At 42.0% G+C, this 21,943-nt stretch overlaps 1 protein-coding gene across 2 annotated transcripts in view; it reads left to right on the forward strand.

The window, feature by feature from the left end:
• Positions 1-21,943, forward strand: part of pik3r3b (phosphoinositide-3-kinase, regulatory subunit 3b (gamma)) — a 200,218-nt gene that overhangs the window by 59,723 nt on the left and 118,552 nt on the right. For both annotated transcript variants that reach the window (XM_030048906.1, XM_030048907.1), the window contains 2 exons: positions 3,067-3,144; positions 3,973-4,050. In XM_030048906.1, the coding sequence (XP_029904766.1) occupies positions 3,067-3,144; positions 3,973-4,050 (156 nt within the window). The remainder of the gene's footprint in view (positions 1-3,066; positions 3,145-3,972; positions 4,051-21,943) is intronic.

Raw genomic sequence — 21,943 nt, forward strand, 5'->3', positions numbered from 1 at the left:
TTCCATAGACTAGTGGGTGGCAGGTCTACTGCAGAGTGGGCTACATTGTTCTTTATCTCTCCTCTCCTCTCCTCCTTTTCCATTTTTTCCCTTCTCTCCTCTCTTCAGTCGTGCAGAGGCAGCCTGTCAGCCAGCCAGCAAGCCAGTCAGTGCAGTGCAGTGCGCAGGGAGGTGTGAGATATTGCCTGTGTGATGCTTTGTGACAGTGACGTTAATGGAAGCACTGTACATTTAACGACCTATATCTCCGGAAATTCCACTACCGCTCCCTGATGCTCGCGCACACCTGAAACTATACGGAGCCGTGGCGCGGATAAACACCCAATAAGTGCAACCGATACGGGGGCATGCAGATGTAACCAAAAATGTATTTGTGTGTCTAGTCGTTTCTTCCGACAAAGCATTATTAAGATTACAATGTAACGTGAATGTGTCTATGTGTGCATGCATCAAAGGGCAATCAAAGTTGTCATTTAACTAGGTATTACTGTCAGTCAGCAGCGTGTGTGTATTGTGGTGTGACATGACTGTCAGCTGCACAATGCAACGGCGGAGAAATGGCTGAGCCGGGGAGCGATACAGAAGAAAAGACCGAGGGAGTGAAAGGAGGGAGAGAGCCCCAGACAAAGAGCAAGGAGAGAGAGAGCGACAAAGAGGGAAACAGATAGTGTAAGTGAGAGGAGGAGCGCAGGGGATGAAAGTGGAAGAGAGAGTCAAAAGTTACAAAGAATGACAGAGAGTGCAAATGCGGGAGAGGGGGAAAAAAAAAAAATGCGAGGGTGGCGGACAGATGGAGAAAGACGGAGAGACAAGGGAGTAATGCAGAGACAAAGACAGAGTCTTCGCTTTGTATTCGGTCCTCATCCCTTGTGTCTCTCCGCCGCACCAGACAGAAACTGCAGCAATTAAACACAAAGTGTGCCACACCAGTACTATTGGACTTGTGTAATCCCTGTGCTAGCTGTGTGTGTGTGTTTGTGCATCCTCAAAATTGTGTGGCAAGTGTTTACGCGAGTGTATTACCGGCATGCGACCCACAGGTGCTCCTATTATTAATGCATTTGTGTCAAAGGAGCCGGCTTTATTTATATCCTCCTTCAGCTTCTACCTTTTCTTCCCCTCACAGTCACAACACAATGCCTGCTTTAGCAAAGCACTTGTATGGTAATCCATAATTGGAGAACTCTCTCTTTCTTCTAGCTAATTGATTCCCAATAGTGGAACTAGTGACAGCTGCTGCTTACGGTGTGAGCAGTGCTTGCCGAGTGTAATTTAATCCCACATGTTGCTTAACCTTTTCAGCGCCAGTTGTGCTGATTAGCCACTGTCAGTCAGGCATTGCAAAATAGAAAAATACACCTCATTAGCGCCAGTAACCAAAAGTGGCATTTCTTTAAGGACTAACTAATGGTATGTGAATTAATAGTTACATATTCAGCCCTGATGACAAAAAAAAAAGAGTGCTGTTGTAGACGGTGGCGGAGGATGAAGTGATTCATGTCAGGCTGCTGCACATTGGAGAATTGTTCCGAATCTCGCCGTTCCATGTAACACAACGCCAAGCCTTCGAATTGCTGAGGGCTGCTGTCATTGTATGCCAGACTCTCACCTATGCTTCCTTTTGTGCGACTGTAATTAGCATAGCAATTACTATCTGTCCCCAAACAGAGCCAGCACACCTCAAACATGAAGAACACACACACACACACACACAGACATGCACACAAAGTCACACATCAGATAAAAACATACATAAGGAAGCAGTGGCTATTAGTGTGATTACTATGGGATAGCACAGCCACAGTGGCAGATGTGGACCACAGTCCCAGCACTCTGCAGGCGCTGGACCTAAACACTGGAGATCCTTTCTCTCTTTCTGTGTGTGTGTGTGTGTGTGAGTGTGTGTTGTATATGTGTGAGCACATTTGTAATAAGGTATATGCATGTTTGCTAGACAGTCATGCTTATGCAAACATGATGTTATATGTGTTATCTCATATAGTCTAAGGACACACATACACACAAACACACACACACACACAAATAAGATCCCCCCTCTGCTTTTCCTTACAGAGTAGTACTTCCAATTACCTCCATGCTAATGCTATGCTAATTTAGCGGATTAGCTAAGCAAATGTCAGCTTGCGTGTGCCGCCGCTCTCCCTCTCCTGTCCTCAGTGAGAAGCCGACCCCATCATCGGTTCCGCTCCCGCTAACCTTTTCACATGGCAAATTGACAGGGAGAGGAAATGCTAATGACGACTGAGATTGTTTTTTGAGAGAGAGAGAGAGAGAGAGAGGGAGGAAGAGAGGGAGAGGGAGAGAGGGAGGGAGAGAGAGAGAGATGTTTGTGTGCATGTGTTTTGCTGAACAGCAATGTGTAAACATTTTGTGTCAGTGTGTGTTATATATAATGCAGGATGTTTTGAGCATGTGTGTGTGGGTCGGTGCATGTGGGTGTGAAAGGCAATGGTCCCTTTGGGTGGTGCAGTGCCACTGGCCTGTGGTAGCGTTTGGGAGGTTTTGACCGGAGTATGAACTCCCTGCTGACATTTACAAGGTCCCTACCCTGCTGTGTACAGTGTGTGTGTGTGTGTGTGTTTGTGTGTGTGTGTGTGTGTGTGTGTGTGTGAGTGTGTGTGTCCTACATCTGGCAGCAGGTGGGCTGATACACTCTGCTCTCTCCCTGAAGGGCACATAAACACACGTACAGGGGGGAGGTAAAGGTGAGGGTGGTAAAAATACTGCTGGTGTGTTTGTCAGTCACAGCACGAGAGCCGAAGTGAAATGATGTTGTTCAAACGGATGCAAGTGCAAGTCTCTGTGTGTCTCTTTCACACGCGCACACACACACACTCAAGTTGCTCTTAGTGAATGAACAGAAAAGCAAACAAAAGAGGGGTTATCGTCTCGTAAAAGAAATGCTTTAAGCGCTTTACTATAAAACTTGGCCTCTGAATTATTTTTTTTAAAAAAAAGACTGACCTTTTGACAATAAAAAATGTGTGGTTATTTTGTTTTTGCTCATAATGTCTCACTCACCGTCTTTGTCTCTTTTTTTCTCAGGTGAGGGGGAGGTGTGTGTTCTGTCTGACCAGGCCCCGGTGGCGGTCCGGAGACTCATAGAGGCAATTGAGAGACAAGGTGAGAACAAAAACGCACACAAACACACACATGCAGAGCGGTGAGCTCATTTGAATAACAAAGACGCCGCTCAATTTAAAGATGTTCATATGGCACTTATGTGCATTATGCTTATGTAACACCAACTAGGAACACTGTCAGTTTTAAAGCAAAAGAGTATATTCATTTTCAGATAACATAACAGCTTCTCTTAGCCACATCTTCCCTCTTTGTATGGAGCTGCACATCATCTGTAATAATAAGTGATTGCCAATTTGAAATGGACCAACTACCATCAGAGGCTTTACACAGTGACACACAGCTTGTCTACACACTGACTGCAGCTGGTTTTCTGTCCTGCTAAATGTGGATGTCCAGTAATACCTAGCAGGCTTAGGGTGTGGGAATGATATATTTTAAAGCTCATATACAGTGATTTCCTCTCTCAACTAGAGCTGCAAGGATTATTTTCATTGTTGTCCAATCTCTTGCTTGTTATTTGATTGCATGATTAATAACTTAATCCACTGTGAAAAAATGACAGATGCTTGTGGGAAGTTACCAGAGCTGGAATGTCTTAAAATTGCATCCTTAGTCTTTTAAATATATCTCCTATTGCTTCCTTTGAGATTTATTTTACTTTCACTTATTTTAGTTTTTTTGAATTTAAGTGATTGTAGTAAAGCTAAAATGGCTAAATGATAAATTGATTATCGAAATTATAATTATTTTCAGTTGATTAATGAATCATCATGTAATTGTTTCAGCACTCTTTCAATTACCCCTCTCTTGTGTTTTCTGACTCTCCCCATCCGTCTTTCTGTCCTTCTCTCTCTTGCCCTTTTGTAGGTTTGGACAATGAGTCCCTGTATCGAAACCCTCCGATTTCCAGCGGGCCTGTGGAACTGAGGCAGGCTTTAGACACAGGTACACACACAATCACACACATACACACACACACACACACACAAAAGACTCATATATGAACTCATTCAGTCGTAGTTGTGAGGACACCTTTTTGTGAGTCAGCTACTGTGACTGTGATAGTAATTCATCTGAAAAACTGCAGTGTCCCTGCTTTTGTACATGTTGTATTAAAGTTGGGACAGAAAATATGTTAGAAAGTATTTTTTTTTTTTTACCATTCTTTTTTTTTTTCAATCAGAGAGAGCTGCCTGTGGTCCAGATACCTTTTATGTCGAGTAATAAATGATAAAACCTTCAACATTCACTGTAGTATTACAAACACAAAGATCAGACTTCTTCTCTTTTTCCCTTTTATCAGCATCGGCCTGAAAATGATTAAGGAGAAAGGAATGCCCGGTTACAGTTAGACAAACTCACCATGCAGTTACATGGTCATAGTATTAAGGTTTCATTTCCCACCAGGGCCACTCACACAAATGCATATATGCCATAGGAAGCTGTGAGGCACAAAGTATCTAGCAAACTGTATATGATGTAAGACGTTTTTCCAGCACCACACAAACTCCAGAATTAATCTCAATCAAACAGTTTGCAAAGGGTACAACCAAATCCAAGGACTGGGACTTGCCATAACACAGATTCTACACTTCACATGCACATCAATCAACATGCACCATGTTTGATTCTTGCCAGCTGGAAAAGCTTCTGCATCCTGATCCCTCCAGATCAGGTGACTGGAGGATTTTTTATTCAAACCTTGTTGAGCACCTGGTAGTAACCTTTATAGGCCGGCTGATGGTCATCATGTAAGGTCCCTTTAAGATACAACAATGCATGACACACATTGTAAAAACACCGTGGACAGAATGAATGCAGTCCTTAATAATCAGTGACAAGTATCACTCAACACCTAAAACGAAATCTTACTCAGTCGTGCCAGAGCTATGAATCTCATCACTTGTGGATATTATGTTGATCCAAATGTGATCCAACAATGTAAAGACATGGCTGCCAACATTCCTGTACTTCAAATTTCGTTTGTCTATCTTGTATTACACAGAGGAGGGTGTGACATAAAGTGGAAGAAAAATAGTGTAGTTGCAGTATTTTAAAGTAATAAACTTTAAAATCTATTTCAAGGTAAAAAGATAGAGGTGTTATAGTTTTGCACACCACCTGCTTGTACTACAAGGCTTGCACACACACAATGTTGGTAATGTCTTCCAAGTCTATGAGAGTTTGTCCGCTGTATGTGGAAGCAACAGGTGGCCCGTGGCCAACACTCACAGCTCCAACACACCCGGCGTTAGCTTTTCTTTGTGTATTTAAACAAATCCAAACTCTACCGGGACTATTCCAAGTAATACAAGGCTACTGAAGGTAAATGGAGTCAGAGTCTCTCAATCCAAAAAAAGTTGGCAAAGTTACAGTTGCTGAAGTTCAGGTCTGACACCACCAGGGAGTGCTCTGGCTCTGTACTTTATTTTGGGAGTGAGAGGGAGAGGACACAGTCAGGCTCTGCCCTGAGGATGAGAAACAATAGACACAAAATGAGAGAAAGAAAGAAAGGAAGAAAAAGAAAGGAAAAAAGTGGATCTTGTCTCAACTACAGTATGATGTGCTGCTGATACCAGTTGGGGAAAAAGGGTACAGGCCTTCCTTCAGTCCATACTCATGTGTGGTGTGTGCATGAACTATTTTCCCTATTTTCATGATTGCAGTTGTTCTGAAAGAGATTTGAGTCAGAGGTTCAGAAAGTATTTAACACAGTGAAAATAATTTTGCGTGATCCATACAATGGATAAGGTTACTTCCGAACCCGAGCAAATGTTTTAAGCTACAATTTAAGCTTGTACAGCAAATTTTCAGCAAGAGGTACCTGTTTGAAAAATGCTGAAATTTCAGAACTGAAAAATCATTTTCTGCTATGACAGTGAACTTCACACAGCATGCCCGTTTTTAGCATTCTGGTCAGTCTATGATTCCTTTACACCAAAGGGAAGAGAGGAAAATTCAATGCCAGTCAGTCTAAATTTCTCTCTCGATGGAGCTCTGACTCACTTCTGTTGTGGAGAACTATTGTGTTTTGCTGTCAATTCATAACTTTTTTTTGTTTGTGGAGAATTTTTCCCAGGACTCCTTATTATCTTGTCATTTTGACCAGATTAGTGTTTTTGTGAAGGATGCTGGTGCACTCCCAAGTGCATGCTTTGGCATGCTTCAAAACACTAGGATTTTATTTGGACAAGTACAGTGAATCTGCACTGTCTGTGGGGATGTAACAGGCTTCTCTATTGCAGTGATTAAGGCAGATAAGACTTTCACAGAAAATGTGAAACTCTGTATGTATTTTCACACAAAAAAAATCCTACTGCCATTTCAAAACAAGGCAGTATTCCCACACTGCAGAAAGTCTTATTTGGATACCAGTGGAGTCATGCACCTTATTTTAAAAAGTTCTTCAGATTTTTCCAAAAATCAAGAAAATTATCTCAAGCCCTGGCAAATTATTTGTTTTTACCAAAACAGAAAATTTCAAAACAGTTGAAATCACAGGTTAAGCTGGATATTCTTTGCCATGCACATTGAAACATGCATTTCTGATAGCAAGATGCATTAAATAAATCAATCAATCAGTCAAATGAAATAAATAGTGGACTCATGATATTGAACGCCCAAATTTGATTCCACTGAGATTCTCAGTCACATGCAGCCCTATAGAATGGGTTTGGTGTCTACTACTGTGAAAGACTCAAACACACCTGGCCTCCTTGGGTAGTGGTGGGAGGTCAGAATGGGGGCAAAGATATGTACATACTCAAAGCAATTGACTGAAAGGACTTGACATGTCGGCACTCAGAGGAATTTAGCATGCAGGCTTGACACGCACACACTTATATATGTTCAGACAGAAAGGGGGCTGCATGAGAAAATCCGACGCACGTTATCGTGGAAAAAGACGCATTGACATACCAGACTCATACTGAGTTCACGTTGGAGAGTACGGTGAAATAGGCTTAATAGACACGGACAGGTCCTATAGAACATATATGAAAAACAGTAGCTTGTGTAGAGATTTGTGCTGACATGTGGCTGCATGTATACACACTGAAAAGAAAGAAAGAAAGAAAGTCACTATTCCATTTTCCCCTCCCCTTTGTCTCTACTTTGAAGTCGCTAATGTTTCATATAGAAATATCTTTGTCTATGCCTTTCATTGTTAAACTTGTCAGTGGGAATTATGCAGCCAGATGAGAAGGAAAAAAAAATCAAAAGACGTTACAATCTAGACGTATGTGCTTATGCACCTTTGTCTGTGATTGTCTGTGTGTGTGTGCACACATGCATGAGGAGCCTTTATTGCCACTTCACTATAGTGGAACCTGTATTTTATTTCAGAAAAAGACTACAACGATTGTTTTGTTTACTTGTTGTTTTAGGATGTTACTCCTGTTGTCCATATATACAAATTAGCAATAAAGTATTTATCCATCTATAATGTTTGACAGTCAGCTATAGGTGATGTCATATGATGGAATACGATTGTAAGTTATGGTTGGTGGATATGATCAAAACTATTTGTGCATCAGAGGGAAAAAGATTACAGCACAGATCAGTATGCTGCACAACTGGTCATATATGCTTCTTTATGTGAGAGACTGTAGCGAGTAGGCATGCTGCAGGCAAGGGCATCGTGGCCTGAAGTGTATCATACCCTGATACACTCTGTGGCTTGAACTATGGCAGTAATTCCAGTGAATCTCTCTCTCCCTCTCTCCTTCTCTCTCTCTCTCTTCCTCTCTGTTTTGGCATGTATTTGTGTGTATGTGGTGCATCGGTTATGGAATATTGTTATATAACAGGGAGTTGTTTCATTGTGCGGAAATTCTCATGCTATTCCGTGGCTTCACATCCTTCGTAATTGATCTTTGTGTGTGTGTGTGTCTGTGTGTGCGCGCGCGTGTGTGTGTGCCAGCGTTTCTGCCTGTGTAAGTGTTTTGTTTGCTGTACCTGTGTGTGTATCTTCATGAGAAAGTGTGTTTGTGTGTCGTGCCGATTTTGGTGTCTGTGTGTGTGTATGTACGCGCGTGCACGAGCGTGTGCGAGTCAGACGAGCTCAGAAAGCTTTCTAGAACATTACCTCATCAAGTCGACCTCCGATTGGTACACGGCCTGGCCGTTGCCATGGTGATAGCTAGCCTTTTTTAGCCGGTTGGTTCTGCCATGCCCACACAGTGCTCAGTGTGTTGGTGCGGTAACTCTGTGTGTGTGCGTGTGTGTGTGTGTGTGTGTGTGTGCGTGCATGTGCGTATGTGTGTTTATGCATGTGTATATCTGTGAATGAGTGTGCATGCAGGCATTTTGGTCATTGGTTGGGTTTTGTGTGTGTGTGTGTGTGTGTGCGTGCGTGCGTGCGTGTGTTTTGCCCCAGTGATATCACAAATGTGTGTGGTGATAATTTGCATACTGCGCACATATACATGTACTCATGCATGAACACACAAACATATGCACACACACACACACACACATGCACGTGCACACACACTGCCAACTTTTCTGGCACAGAGTGGGCAGACTGTTTTGGAAATGATGACTCATGTTGGCAGTATCTCAGACTGTACCAGAATATACTGTGTTCTCAACACAAACTGCACACACACACACACACACACACACACACACACAAATGCATACATACATAGGCAGACATTCATATACATCCAGACTTATGAGGACCCACAGCACCTTTGTCCCAACCTCCATACTCTCTTTTTCTCTCCAACATGCACACAAACTTCCCCATATCCTTCATATTCATTTGTTATGAACTGATTTCTCAACCTGACGCTGGAAACAGACTGAAAGAGAGATTGAGACATTCTCCTTGTTCTCTTCTCCTCTCCCTCCCTCTCTTTCTCTACTCAGCCCCTCCCACCTCCACCTCCCCTCTCTCTCTCTCCTATTCTCCCTCTCTCCTCCCAATTCTATCTATTAAGTTTTGAAATGCCAGGCAGATAGATGGAGACTCAGATTCTTTCCTTGTCCTCCCTTCCTCTCCTCCTCACATCCAATCCCTTCTTCCTTGAACCGCTCCCTGCTAACAAGCCAGATAGAGGCATGCGTATTATCTGCCTCCAGCCCTAGGACCATTAGTCTTTTATTTCTCCACACCTTCTTTATATACTCCTCCATCTCTCTCTCTCTCTCTCCCTCGCTGTCCATTCCTTTCCCCTTCTCATCTTCTTTCTCTTTCTCTCTCCCTTTTTTATTCACTCATTCATCACCATCCCTTTTTCCCCTCCCTACCTCGGTGACAGGACCCGCTGAGTTCAGCAAAACACAAATTAAAAGCGCTCCTCTCTCCCATCCCTCCACCACCTCTTCATCTGTCCTTCCATCCTTCCCTCCATCCCTCTGTCCTTCCATGCTTTCGTCTCAGCTCCTCGTCCCAGCTCTCCTATTGGTTAGAGGTGATGTCATCATCTTCCTCTGGCGCCGTGAATAACCTATTAGAAGATGGCATTTTTACAGTCAGCTGGGGAGCAAAGAAGTACATGCAAGTGCGGGCACACTAGAGTACACGCGCACGCACGCATGCACGCACACACACACACACACACACACACACACACACACACACATGCACACACACGCACTTCTGCAGCCCCAAGCCTTTATCTGTTTCCGCCTCACATCTTTTATGTGTGTGTGCGAGTTTGTGTGTGTGTGTGCGTGTGCGTGTGGTTTAATGGAGTCATTTTGTAAAGCTGTGAGATTTCTAATCAGCGGTGCTTTGTCACCAAAACGCCATCGAATTCCAAGTAGTGCCGTGAAAGGGAAAACGTCAGGAATGTGTGATGTCTTGTTCACTCCGCAGCAACACTTGATGCCATTTATTAAATCCTGATGGTGATATAATATTTCGCACCTGCAAGTGCAAAGAGGTTACGTGTGTGTGTGTGCGTGTGTGTCTACAGGTATCTATGATTACACTAATGAATTAATGAAAGCTCAAGTGTCGGTATTTAACTTGTCTGTGGAGTTCAAGCTGCGCAGAAAAGGAGCATTAGAGGTTGTTCAAGGTCAGTACTGGGGCTGACTTGGCATGTTATCCTGCTGGAAGTATTATTAAAGAGCCATTACTGTGTGCCAAGAAAACATTACCCATACCATTCTGCTTCCACCATCCTGAACTGCGGACACAAGGCAGGATAGATCCATGGATTCAGGTTGTTTATGCCTCCTTCTGAACTGACTGTCCACATGTCACAGCACAAATCTAGGTTCTTCAGACTAGGCAGTAGCTTTCCAGTCTTCTCCTGGTGTGATCTTCTGCCACTGTTGCTCATTTGTCAAGATTCAACTCATTCTGGATGTGTGATCAAACAGTCTACACCATATCTATCATATCACAGGTGATTGACGCTGACCGACCGAAATCTCATTTATAACAAAAGACCAGTATCAGCCCCCTTTTAACCTCCCACAGCCACATGATCTCGTGAGTTAATTTATATTTGACTCGCAAAGCCATTTTTGCCATGCTCCAAGGAAAGTGTCATGAGAAGCCACAAAATGACCGGCCCACTCGGTGTCCTCAGAGGAACTGCAGGTGTGGTTTAACGCGATGACCGCAGCGAGAAGCTACAGTGCACTGAATCGGAAAACAGAAACAACAGGACTTCAGTGTAGATTCCCTTCACAAAAACAAGAATCATGTATCGACATGATGACAAGCTGGGAATGTTCTTGCTCACTTTTCATGCCAGTTTCTGCTTTTTGTGTCGCTTCGGTGCTCTCACATTACGTCATGTGTTTTGTTTGTCTTATTGGATGAGTTTGTTAGTAATAGATAGATAGCTGGTCCAATCACCTGCAATGTATTGTTGTAAATGCCTGTTGCTGCACCTTTTCCCAATGGTTTTCTCCCAACAGTGCCCAGACTTTTTCTTTTTCGTGAAATAGACAAGAGGTGAAATCAGAATATAGCTATGCCAGGCTAGGCCCATTTATAGACAAACTGTATATCACACACACACACACACACACACACACACACACACACATCTGACATGTAATGACTCTTTCCATCTCCTTCCTCCTTGCTGTCGCCTGCTGCTGTGGCTCTCCTCCTCTCAGCAGAATGAACAGGGTTACAGCATCCCAATCGATGATGTCATCTCTAGCACAGTGCTGGTGTGTTGTGTGATGACATGGCAGGACTATACACAGCATGACTCTCTCTCTCTTTCTCTCTCTCTGTCTCTCTCTCACTCTCTCTCTCTGTCTCTCTCTCCTTCTGCATATACAACATACCTATTTATGTAATTATGTATGCACACATGCATATATATATATGTGTGTGTTTGTCTGTGATCCCTCCTTGCACCTGAAGTACAGTCGTCTGTCTCTCTGTCTGGATACCTCCTGTATGCCTGTCTGTCTGTTTGCCTCCTCATTCCCTCTTGCTGTGCTGTCTCTGTACGCCCACTTCCTATCCTAGATTCTAGTCTCTGCCATATGTTGCTCTGTAGCATGAACGACTAAAGCGATACCCGTGGATAGACCGTCTGTTAGGCACACAAAGAAAGACAAAGAGAAATAGAGAGAGAGAGAGAGAGAGAGAGAGAGAGAGACTTTTTCCCCCTTATTGTCATCTCTCGTTTTCTTTCCTCCTTTTCTCTCTATCTCGCTCTCTCCACTCACAATGATCCTCAGCCTTCTCTGTTTACCCCAACCATCATCAGCCAATTGCTCAAAGTCAACACCTCTGACCGTCAAGTACACACACTCTTTCACACATCCTTGAGTACGCTTGATAACACAAGCAGACACATGTATGCACCCCTATTGAAATCCTTGCCTCTGCACACACTGAGAGTGGTGTAATCACATGGTAATAGCTCTGACCAACAACACACACACCTTGAGGAGAACGTTCTAACACCCTCTCGGACACACACACACACACACAAACACACATACATACTGATAAGACTGCTGGATTTTGCAAACCATTGAACTTGTAGTAATCAGCACACAAGTACTTTTTATTAATTTATTCTTTTATTGTTATTCTATGGCCCTGTGCACATTAGAGCTATTAGAGCTAAATACATCTGTTGCTTCTCATTTTTATGCTTAATCCGGTCAAGCTCATACTTGGTTCCTAACGAGAGCAACAAATGGCAGTTTTGTGTCCTGCTGGAAACAGGGAGCGACATCCTAAGTTGACTCCAGCACTAGGGCTTGGCAGTGCATCTGTTGATAGGAACAAGACAGCGGTAGTAGATGCACAGTAATGTAACTGCGCAGTATGTGCTTAATTCTTCACTTGCTCAGGGGTGACTCACATAGTGCGTTCAAATGCAGTTAAAAAAAAAAGGGTCATGCAAAGTGAAAAAAAAAATGTTTTTGTTGTGCACACCTTTGCAGGTAATATTAAACCTGTATGACTGCCTCCCTGTCTCCCATGACAAAGGAGGTCATGTTTATACGTATGCAGTATGATAAATGTGTGATTTGCACAGAGAGCAGATATATGTGAAGCTTTCTCAGTCTTCTAAATAGGTGTGTATGACACATATTGGGGCAAAGAGCATGAGCAACTCCAGTTAATAAGTTTGGTTGTCGAGCCCTAAGACGCTAATGAACATGGCCTATATGATAATAGTGGGGAACAGGGTCTGAGGTGTCATTAATTTTGTCACAAGACCAAACATGGTGCTATGTGCTTGACAGTGACTGAAGTAAATGACTTGGTTGACTTGTTGCTAACAGTTTTGAAGAAGAAAACTTTCTCTTATCCAGTGAAGACGAGTCCACAAAATTGGACTCCCAGTTAGCTCTAAGATTCGTCTGTCGATGACATCGTTAAAGGATTATCTGCTCTGTCGCATCTACTTTCGTATCCTGACTCAAGTAGATTGTTCTAATGCAGGGAATCAATGAGGGGCTTCCAAGGGGTACTAAAATAAGGAATAGTTTAATTTTCATACACTTAAATTGTTAGAATACAAATTATATGCAATTATTTTAACACTTTGTTGTAATCTCACTACTTTAATCTATTTTGCAGCGTGTAAGTGTGACAGTTAATTACAATTAAATACTTAACACAATCCAAATATCAAGACCCTGAAGGCACAATCACTTTGAATGAGGGTCCCTGGTTTAATGAAAGTAAACTTGGGGGTCTTGAACATGAGAGAGTTGAAACCAAGTTGTTCCAATGTACAGTCTGCAGTAGTGCCTAGTGGTACATTGTCAAAGAACACAGAGCAGGGATAATATGCACTATAAAACTTTTGCTTTAGATAGATGGATTCGTGAATTTTCCCTTTTAAGACGAATGCTTCTGCTCAATTTAGTGATCTGTGAGTTGGATGATATACGCAGATTTTGTCTAACGGCTTTTAGAAAATCAAGAAACTTGATGCAGCAGCAGGAGTGTTGACACTTGGACCTCGCCTACTGTTCACATGCAGCACCACTTCTACTCACGCTCCTTTGTGCCAGTTGGAAAATGACGATCTTGAGAGTGGAAGGACTTGAATCAGATGGGCGGCTGTCTGAAATGGACATACTGTGTGTGAAATGAAAACTTAAATAAGATTTGAAAAATAAATATATTGAGTTTATGAGACTGACAGTGCAAACGCAAAAACAACCCACTCGGAGAAGTGTGCATTTGATAGCTCGAGGGCTTAATCATTATTTGAGTAGATTTATCCTTTAATGCTATTTCTCTCTCAACTATAACTGAATTTTGTTCTTTTGATATAGAGCAAGCCAAGTTTTTTTGTTTTGGTTCATTATTATTATAGTTATTATTATTATTATTATTATTATTGTTTTGGTCTTAAAATACAAGGCTAGATTCTATTCTCTCGATATGGGTGTATCTTTTTCTCTGCCTTTTGATTTCTCTTTTCTGTCTGTGTTCTGTCTGTCTGTTTCAGTATTTTTTTTTTTTTAGCTTTCTCTCTCTCTTTCTCTTTGACTTTTATTTTTCCTCTCTCTCACTCCATCTCAGTCTCGCTCTGTCCTCCTGTTGCATCTATCTGAGTCTGTGTTGTGGTATCAGTGTGTGTGAGCAGAATGCCAAGGACAGATGGGTAGACAGAGAGGTGAGCGGGTTCACAGACACGCATTCTCTCTCACACACACACACACACACACACTCATACACACACACACTTGCATACATACACCAGCAAACATACACATGCACACTGTAGCATTAGGGATACACCAGGGAATGCTTTGCTGTGTTTAACATGCACACAATGTAAGTTCAGTGGGTTCAGTCCAAGTCTTTATTATCACCCTATGAGACACATACAGTACACATACAGTACACACACACACACACACACACACACACAGCTGAACCCTGTGCCCTTAGTCCTGTGGTCAGTCTGGAATGAGTCTGGTCATGTCACTATTTTCTTCTCTTTCTCCTCTTTTTTCTTTTCTCTCTCCTTTTCTTCCCGTTTCCCACCCTTTCTTTCCTGTCTTCTCTCTGTCAACGTATACCGATGTCAGTGACTGGCCCTTTACTCCTTTCTTTCTTTCTTTTTTTCTTTCTTTCTTATGCTGATTTCCAAAAAGTAGCCAATTAAAAGTAGTAATAATACTAATAAAAAATGAGACCTTAAGCAGAGCATATGCAGGCAGAATGAGACACGTGTGCTGCGCTGTGTCCTCACAGAGAGGGAAACTTCATTTTTACAAGTAAGGACCACACCTTCAACTGAATGCATTTGAACATTTAAATATTATTTTATCAGTTAGGCCGTAATGTTTGGACAGTGATGAATCCCTTCAGGCGTTGGGTGAGATGTTGACTGCAATGTGGATAAGATTTTAGAGAATAATTCTCTGTAGTCCCCAAGCTTTGTGGACCCATGGTGCACAGTAGAACAATAACAAGTGGAGATTTAAAGAGATGGTAAACTAAAATATAAAGTTTTGATTAAAATACATTTTTTTTTTTGTATGCATTACCCTTATGATAATTTCCAAACCGCCCTGCTTTGTTGCCTTTATAACTCAGTAATTGCTGGGTAAAACTGACATCCTTGCTTTGATCCCTGCCGTTCCATCTGTCTGGTGCAGTCTTAAATATAGGTAGTGTTATCCATCGTCACCAAGGCCTTCACTGTATGTATTTCTTTTAAATCCTGTGTAACACCTGCTCTGCCAGCCCCACACCTCCTCGCCCAGCATCCACTCTTTACTGTGTATGCCCTTGAGCTTGTCAGTGGAATACAGCTGCTCACTGCTCAACAGTGGAGGAGTCTGGATGTGTTCGGCAACACCATGCTGAGTGTCTGTATGTACTGTATGTAACCCTCGACCCCCCTGAGACTGTGCTCCCCCAGGCTGGGTATGTAAGTAGGAATGTCTTCTTATGGTGAAAGCAGGGAGAGCAGCAGAGTGTTCTACTGTCACACAAATAAACTCTGTGGTGTGGTGCATCAGCGGGGAGCTGTGAAGTGAGGGTCACTGCCAACAGGATTCATCTTGTTTCCCCCCCATAATCTTGCTGCAGTCGCTTGTGTTTGCACCTGCCTGCCTACTATATAAGTTGAAAGATTCAATTGACTCCAACTCTCTCTCTCCCTCTCTCTCTCTCTCTCTCTCCCCATTTCTGTCTCTCTCACTGGGTGGGGATGTTAATGCTGGGTGGATATGAGCAGTAGGGGAGACTACTCAGGCTGAATCCAGTCAAGAGGCGTCCTCTCTGGCCTTTGATCTTCTAATGGAGGGAGTCACAGCAAGCCAGGCTGGAAAAACTCAAGAGGCAAATCACATCCAAATTCATCACAGTCAGACAGACAGAGAGAGACAGCGAGAGAAAGAGGGAGAGGGAGAGGGAGGCAGAGAGAAAGCTGTGAAAGTGTGAAATCTGAAGTGGATCTGTTCTCATTTTAGCCATGTGTTAGTGCACGGATACAAAATCTTAGGAAGGAGACGACATAAGAAAATGCACTCACATTACATTGAAATTGTGGACTCACAAAATGATTATATGGCAAACAGGCACAGAGGCCAAACAATCATATATGCAGCACACACACCAACACTCCCAAACCCAAGGTGTCCACAAAAAGTTGTATGAAGTCTGTGTATCTCAATACAAGGCCTTATATGTCTAAAATATGGTTGAATGTTGCCTTTGAGTATTAAATACAATTTCAGAGCCCTTAAGATTTTCCCCCCATTTGCCATTTATATAAAATATACTTTGACTTTCTTCATAGTTTCAAGTTTTCTTTTGGGTGAAACTGGACACGTTGTATGCCAAATAGGTGGAAAACAGAATAACTTAAATGTCCGCCTTCCTGTTTGGTTGGAATAATTGGGTAAACACTGATTGCTTTAATGGTATTTCATCTTTATTGCATGGCATGCAGCAGACAGAAACCGGGGTCAGTGGATAACATTCAGCCTAGGTCATGAGTTGGATTCCAGCTGATTGCACTGAATGGACATTACACACCCATAAGAGCTCCTTTTCAATATGTGCATGAGGGTAACTGAGGTGACAGCAGTGTCCTTGATGTTACTTTCCACAGCACGTGTTGCTGCTGGGGCCTCTTAAATCTGTGTTGTGTTGAAAATGACATAGCCTTTAAAAGGTTCATGTGGGAGCATCTCATGGTTGGCTGACTATTGCTCGCTGTTCTCATATGGTTTTGATTTGTGGTGATATTTTAAAAATAGATGAGTGCATCACGCTGTAGCTGTTGCACTGTCTGTCATCTGCGACAATTTGCCCCTTTGTTAAACTATAGGATTGTGCATTTGTGTGTGTTGTGCGAAGTCTGTCACCTCTAATATTCATCTAATGGCTATAAGTGAGGGAGGGAGGGAGTGTGTGTGTGTGTGTGTGTGTGTGTGTGTGTGTGTGTGTGTGCTGATGTGCAAGCATATGCCCCACTTAGCTTTGAGAGTTGCCTCTGTTAGCCTTGAGTCATACGACCAAGACCTCCTGACTTTTTCCCCTCTCTCGTTCTCTCTCTCCTGTTGTGTGTGTTGAATTAATTCTTTTTCTTTCTTTCTTTCTTTCTCTCTCTCTCTCTTTCTTTCTTTCTTTTTCTTTCTGTCTCTCTCTCTCTTTCTTCCTTTCTTTCTTTCTTTCTTTCTTTCTAAGACACTGTGTCTTTATGTGCTGAACACACAGACAAAAACAAGCACACACTGATTTTCTCAGCATCTGACCCTCTCTTTCTGTTAGGAATGTATGAACTTTTCTGTCTTCCTGAATCAGCGAACCCATGACTCGTTTGTGTTTGTGCTTGTGTGTGTGTGTGTGTGTGTGCGTGTGTGTATGTGTGTGTGCATTGCATGTTTCTGTGCATGACTGATGTTTGCTTGTTGTGCTGTTTACTTAAGAAGAGGTACATTAGGGTCTTACAGATGGACCATTATCTATTTACACTGTGTGTGAAAGGGGAAAAGAGAGAAAGAGAGAGAGGCCGAAGAGGAAGAAACAGAGATGGGAGATTAAGATGAGTAAATTCAATAACAGGGACAATGTAGTTTTATTGTTGATTCAGTTAGAGACAGCGAATAGTCAAATGACTGTGAAATCCCACCAGCCCTTTCTTTATGTATTTTTATAATGACATTACCCCTGTTGCTTAATAGCTCCTCCCAGTGGGGTTTTAACAGTGCAGTAACTTTTACATTTTGTTAAACAGTTGGTATTATGACATTTTTTACTACTTTATAACACTCATAAACTGTTAAAAATGGAGCCACTTGCACACTTCAGGTTGTGAAATAGGTTGCTGGTGTTTTCATCAGGCTTGCAGATGACAGTTTTTTGCAGTTCTCTGTCTTTATCAGCAAACAATGGCCACAGGATTGAAGATGCACCCCCTATTTTTAAGATGACGTCTTCCTCATCTTTGGTCTCATTTCTCATTTCATTGGGTTAGATAGAAGAAGCTCTCTTTACTTTCCCTTGTCTGAAACTTCATGTCTGGATATATAAACAGGTATGGTTGCTACACATCAAGTAGCCTTTCCCAGATGTTACAGCTGTTGTTATGATGGTTTGATGTGCAGTTGTTCACCTGCTGCCTTTCTGGCTCATCCTGTAGAACACTAATGGGCAAATCTAAACCTCAGCACAGATTTCCATCGGTGATTTTTATTACCAATATACTGCCCATAAAGCAAAAACTTTGCTATATCAACACCAGACATTTACTCATGTAAAATAAGAGGGGAACACGATTAGCAGACAAAACAATGTCATTATGCTATTGTGCTCCTTTCATTTTAGTTGCATTATGTCTGCTTGAATTACAGTCAATGCCATTAAAACCCATTTCTTCAATTTATGTAAACGGTAGTAAATAGTAGTCATGTGGTAAACAAAGAATTTTGAGATGTGGTTGTGGAAATAAATATCTTGTTAGGAGTTGTGCAGAGGCTTCAAGAACATTTTTACCATGGGAATGCTCAGTCGAATAATAATTAGGATATATTTATTGGTTATATTTTCCTTAGGCAGTACTGATGGCTAAGTTTTTAAAACTCTGACTTTACCGATACCAATCTCATAATTATTTTTCTTTGGTTGAAGGTACACTAATTAACGTAAGATTTTAACTATTTTTTGACAGCTAGATGTTTCTGCCCATAGAGCAAATATTTGGCTGTCCTTGTACAATTTGTCACATTAAAATAAAACATTTTCTTACCCAGATAAAACTAAAGTGCAAACTACTATGTAAGCTCTGCCACACTACCATGCATTATAAGAATCTTGTGTTGTGCAAAAGTGTGTGGTATCACCATAGCAAGTTCAAAATTATTTTCTTTTTAATCCTTACGGCAGCTCCACACAGAAGATATGTTCTTTTATTATCGATGAATAGCCTTTGAAATGTCTCTTGACATGCAATGTCGCATGACAGGCGTAATGTTTCCCTTGGCCGCATGCAATCGGCAACTGACTAAACAAATACCCTTTCACCAGTTTCCAATTTCATTGTGATTTTTTGGAAAAACCTTTCAGTTCTGGACGCTGGCCAATCGATTGATACATCCCTAATAATAATTACCATTTTAATGTATCAGCTGTATATTTCTCAGGAGCCATACTGTTTGTTTATGTCTAGGAGAACCACATCAAAAGTGGCAGCTATGTTGTTGTGTACCACATAAATGACTCTCCATTAATGTTGGCTCTGGATGCACAAGCCTAAACTATCCAAGTTCTTCGGCCATGAAGCTCCAACTCTTGCTGCTTAGCTCCATTAATGTAATTACTGCTATTGGATTAGCTAGGGGTAACTTTTCCATGAGGCCATTGGATTACACCCAGTACAAATCTACATGTTTTCTCTGAAAATTGCTTGTTCAACTCAATCTGGGTGCTCTAATACTGGGAGAGAGCAGATGATCACACAGCTTTTGTAGCGTAATGAGATTCCTATTGGAATGCTGCTGCAAGGGCACACAAACACACACACATGCGCACACACAAACAAACACACACACACACATACACACACACACAGCAGTCACTCACATACCACCCACAGGCACACAATGCACAGAGAGAAACACAAGGTTTTGTATATTGCATTAAAGTACAGCGTTATCCAATTAAACCATATTGCCATCGTTGATTACTTCATTGGTTATGAATAGGGCATTGATTTACTTTTTTTTTGTCCTTCAAATTTCTCTATGGCTCAAGTTCAAGTTTAGTGAGAGCATGACTTTCCACTTTGTCAGTTCTTAATGTTTTGACCTTGGACAACTTAGTACAATGCATCCTTCGATGCAACAGTGACTGGGTCGTTGACTGGGTCATTCGGGCGCTTTTACGTCTGTGATATGATTTACATTTATTGTACCTGTACATTCTGTTGAGATAATGTGAGCACACTCAGGGGCAAATTCACAAAGAATAGATTGTGTCGCCTGATGGCACCATGAATTGCGCATCACTTGTGACCGCTATCTGCCCCTGTCCCAAGGTCCGATTCACAAAAGATATTGCGCTAATGATATTACAGCACAAACACGGTCGTAAAGTTTTGCAGCAGAGAGCAATTTACCCTTGTTTTGCATCTCCAATTATCTCTGTGGCAAAGTATCAATGTTGCCTTGGTGCCAAGAACACAGTAAGCAGGACAATGCCAGGTATTGGCATCTTTGGGTGGCAGGCTCAATGTCATCCTTGATGTTGTCAACTATAGCAACGATTGTTTGACCTGGCAGCCTGTATCTGTGAATGATTTGGTTTCCATTCATTTAAGAATGTTATATTCTCCTTCAAAATATCTGCTCTCAAGCTCGCCTGGCTACAGTCACTGCTGTCATGATCACTGGAAAGCATGACACCCCCCACAAATAAGCCTCTGAAAATGCAAATAATTTCACTTGAACTGCGTGTGGCTATTATTGCTGGTCTTTGTGAATTGAACTGTTTTTGCAGTGGGGCTCATTTGCATAGAAAGGGTCCAGTTTTGCACCAAATGTATGCACATGACCCAGCTGAAATACATGCAAGCAGTGAAGGTGCACCATGATGCTATTTGCTATTTGCCTTGGCAGCATAGCAGGGGTGCACTCCACCTTTTGCAGGTTTCTTTTTTTGTTTTATTTGCATAGTTTTGGCAGCCACAAAAGCCACACAATCCTTTTGTGAATTCGCCCCACAGTTTTCCAACCTTTAATGCCTCTCTCCAGTGACCTCAGCAACAATTTGAAAAATTTCAAACAGGCCTTGCATTTTGTCTCAGAAATCCCTGTGTGGCTAAGAGTTCATGTTTACTACGTAGTTGTTGACATTGGTTCAGTTTGTACTTTGACAGCCTTGGCCAGCTTACATGTCCTTTAATAGGGGTCTGGTCAAAACACTGTAATGATTCTTTTTCCACTGCTTGGAGAAAATTGGGGTGAAGATGAGTCAACCCACTGCTTAGGTGAATGAAGCAAGCATACAGTTCTTAATTTAATGATAACAACCGTTGCCAACTTTGCAAGAAGCAGACTTTAAATGGTCATACACCCTCAGGCAGGTTATTAAGAAACACTCATAACCTATGCACATGATATAACTGTGCAATCTAATTAAGCACCCCACAGAGTAGCATCTGTATATGTGTGTGAGTGCTTGTACCAGCTCTTGACTCTTTTATGATCACAGATGGAGTCTAAATTGTCCAAGGTCAAAGGAATACTGTAAAAATTTTTTAAAGGGTTTTCACTTGAATTCCTTCGGTGTTCTGCATCCTCACAGTCAGCACAGGACTCCAGTAGTCCAACTCCTCAAGTCAGAAAAAACAGCACACACAGACAAGGTTTATGAACTGTCTTATATGGTGTTCCTACCACTAGCTCTCACTCACACAAATGCATGCACAAATTCAAACATGCAGGAAGCAGAGACAGATATAAACACACACACACACACACACACACACACACAAACACACACAAACAAACATTTCCAAACCCAGTTTGTTGGGCTCCAATCCAATTTAGGCTCTGCTCTTGACTATTGACCCATCTCTATAGTCCATTCATTAATTTGTTCACTCATTCATTCATTTATTCATTCATCGATCCATCCATTCATCTGCTATAGACTGATCCATAGCCAATCTCAGACAGCGTCTTGATTTGTTGACTGACTGATGGAAAAATCTCTTTCTGTGTGTGTGTGTGTGTGTGTGTGTGTGTGTGTGTGTGTGTGTGTGTATTCATAGCCAGTGATAAACCAATGGATGTGACCAGAAGGGGGAGGACAAGAGAAAGGGAGTTGAAAGAGTGTGGTGGAGAGGAAAAATAAGCAGAAAAAGAAGTGAGGAGTTGATGGAGAGAAAAATCAAGATGGGGGAAGCCAGAGGAG

The sequence above is a fragment of the Myripristis murdjan genome, chromosome 4 (assembly GCF_902150065.1).
Source record: "Myripristis murdjan chromosome 4, fMyrMur1.1, whole genome shotgun sequence".
Lineage (NCBI taxonomy): Eukaryota > Metazoa > Chordata > Actinopteri > Holocentriformes > Holocentridae > Myripristis > Myripristis murdjan.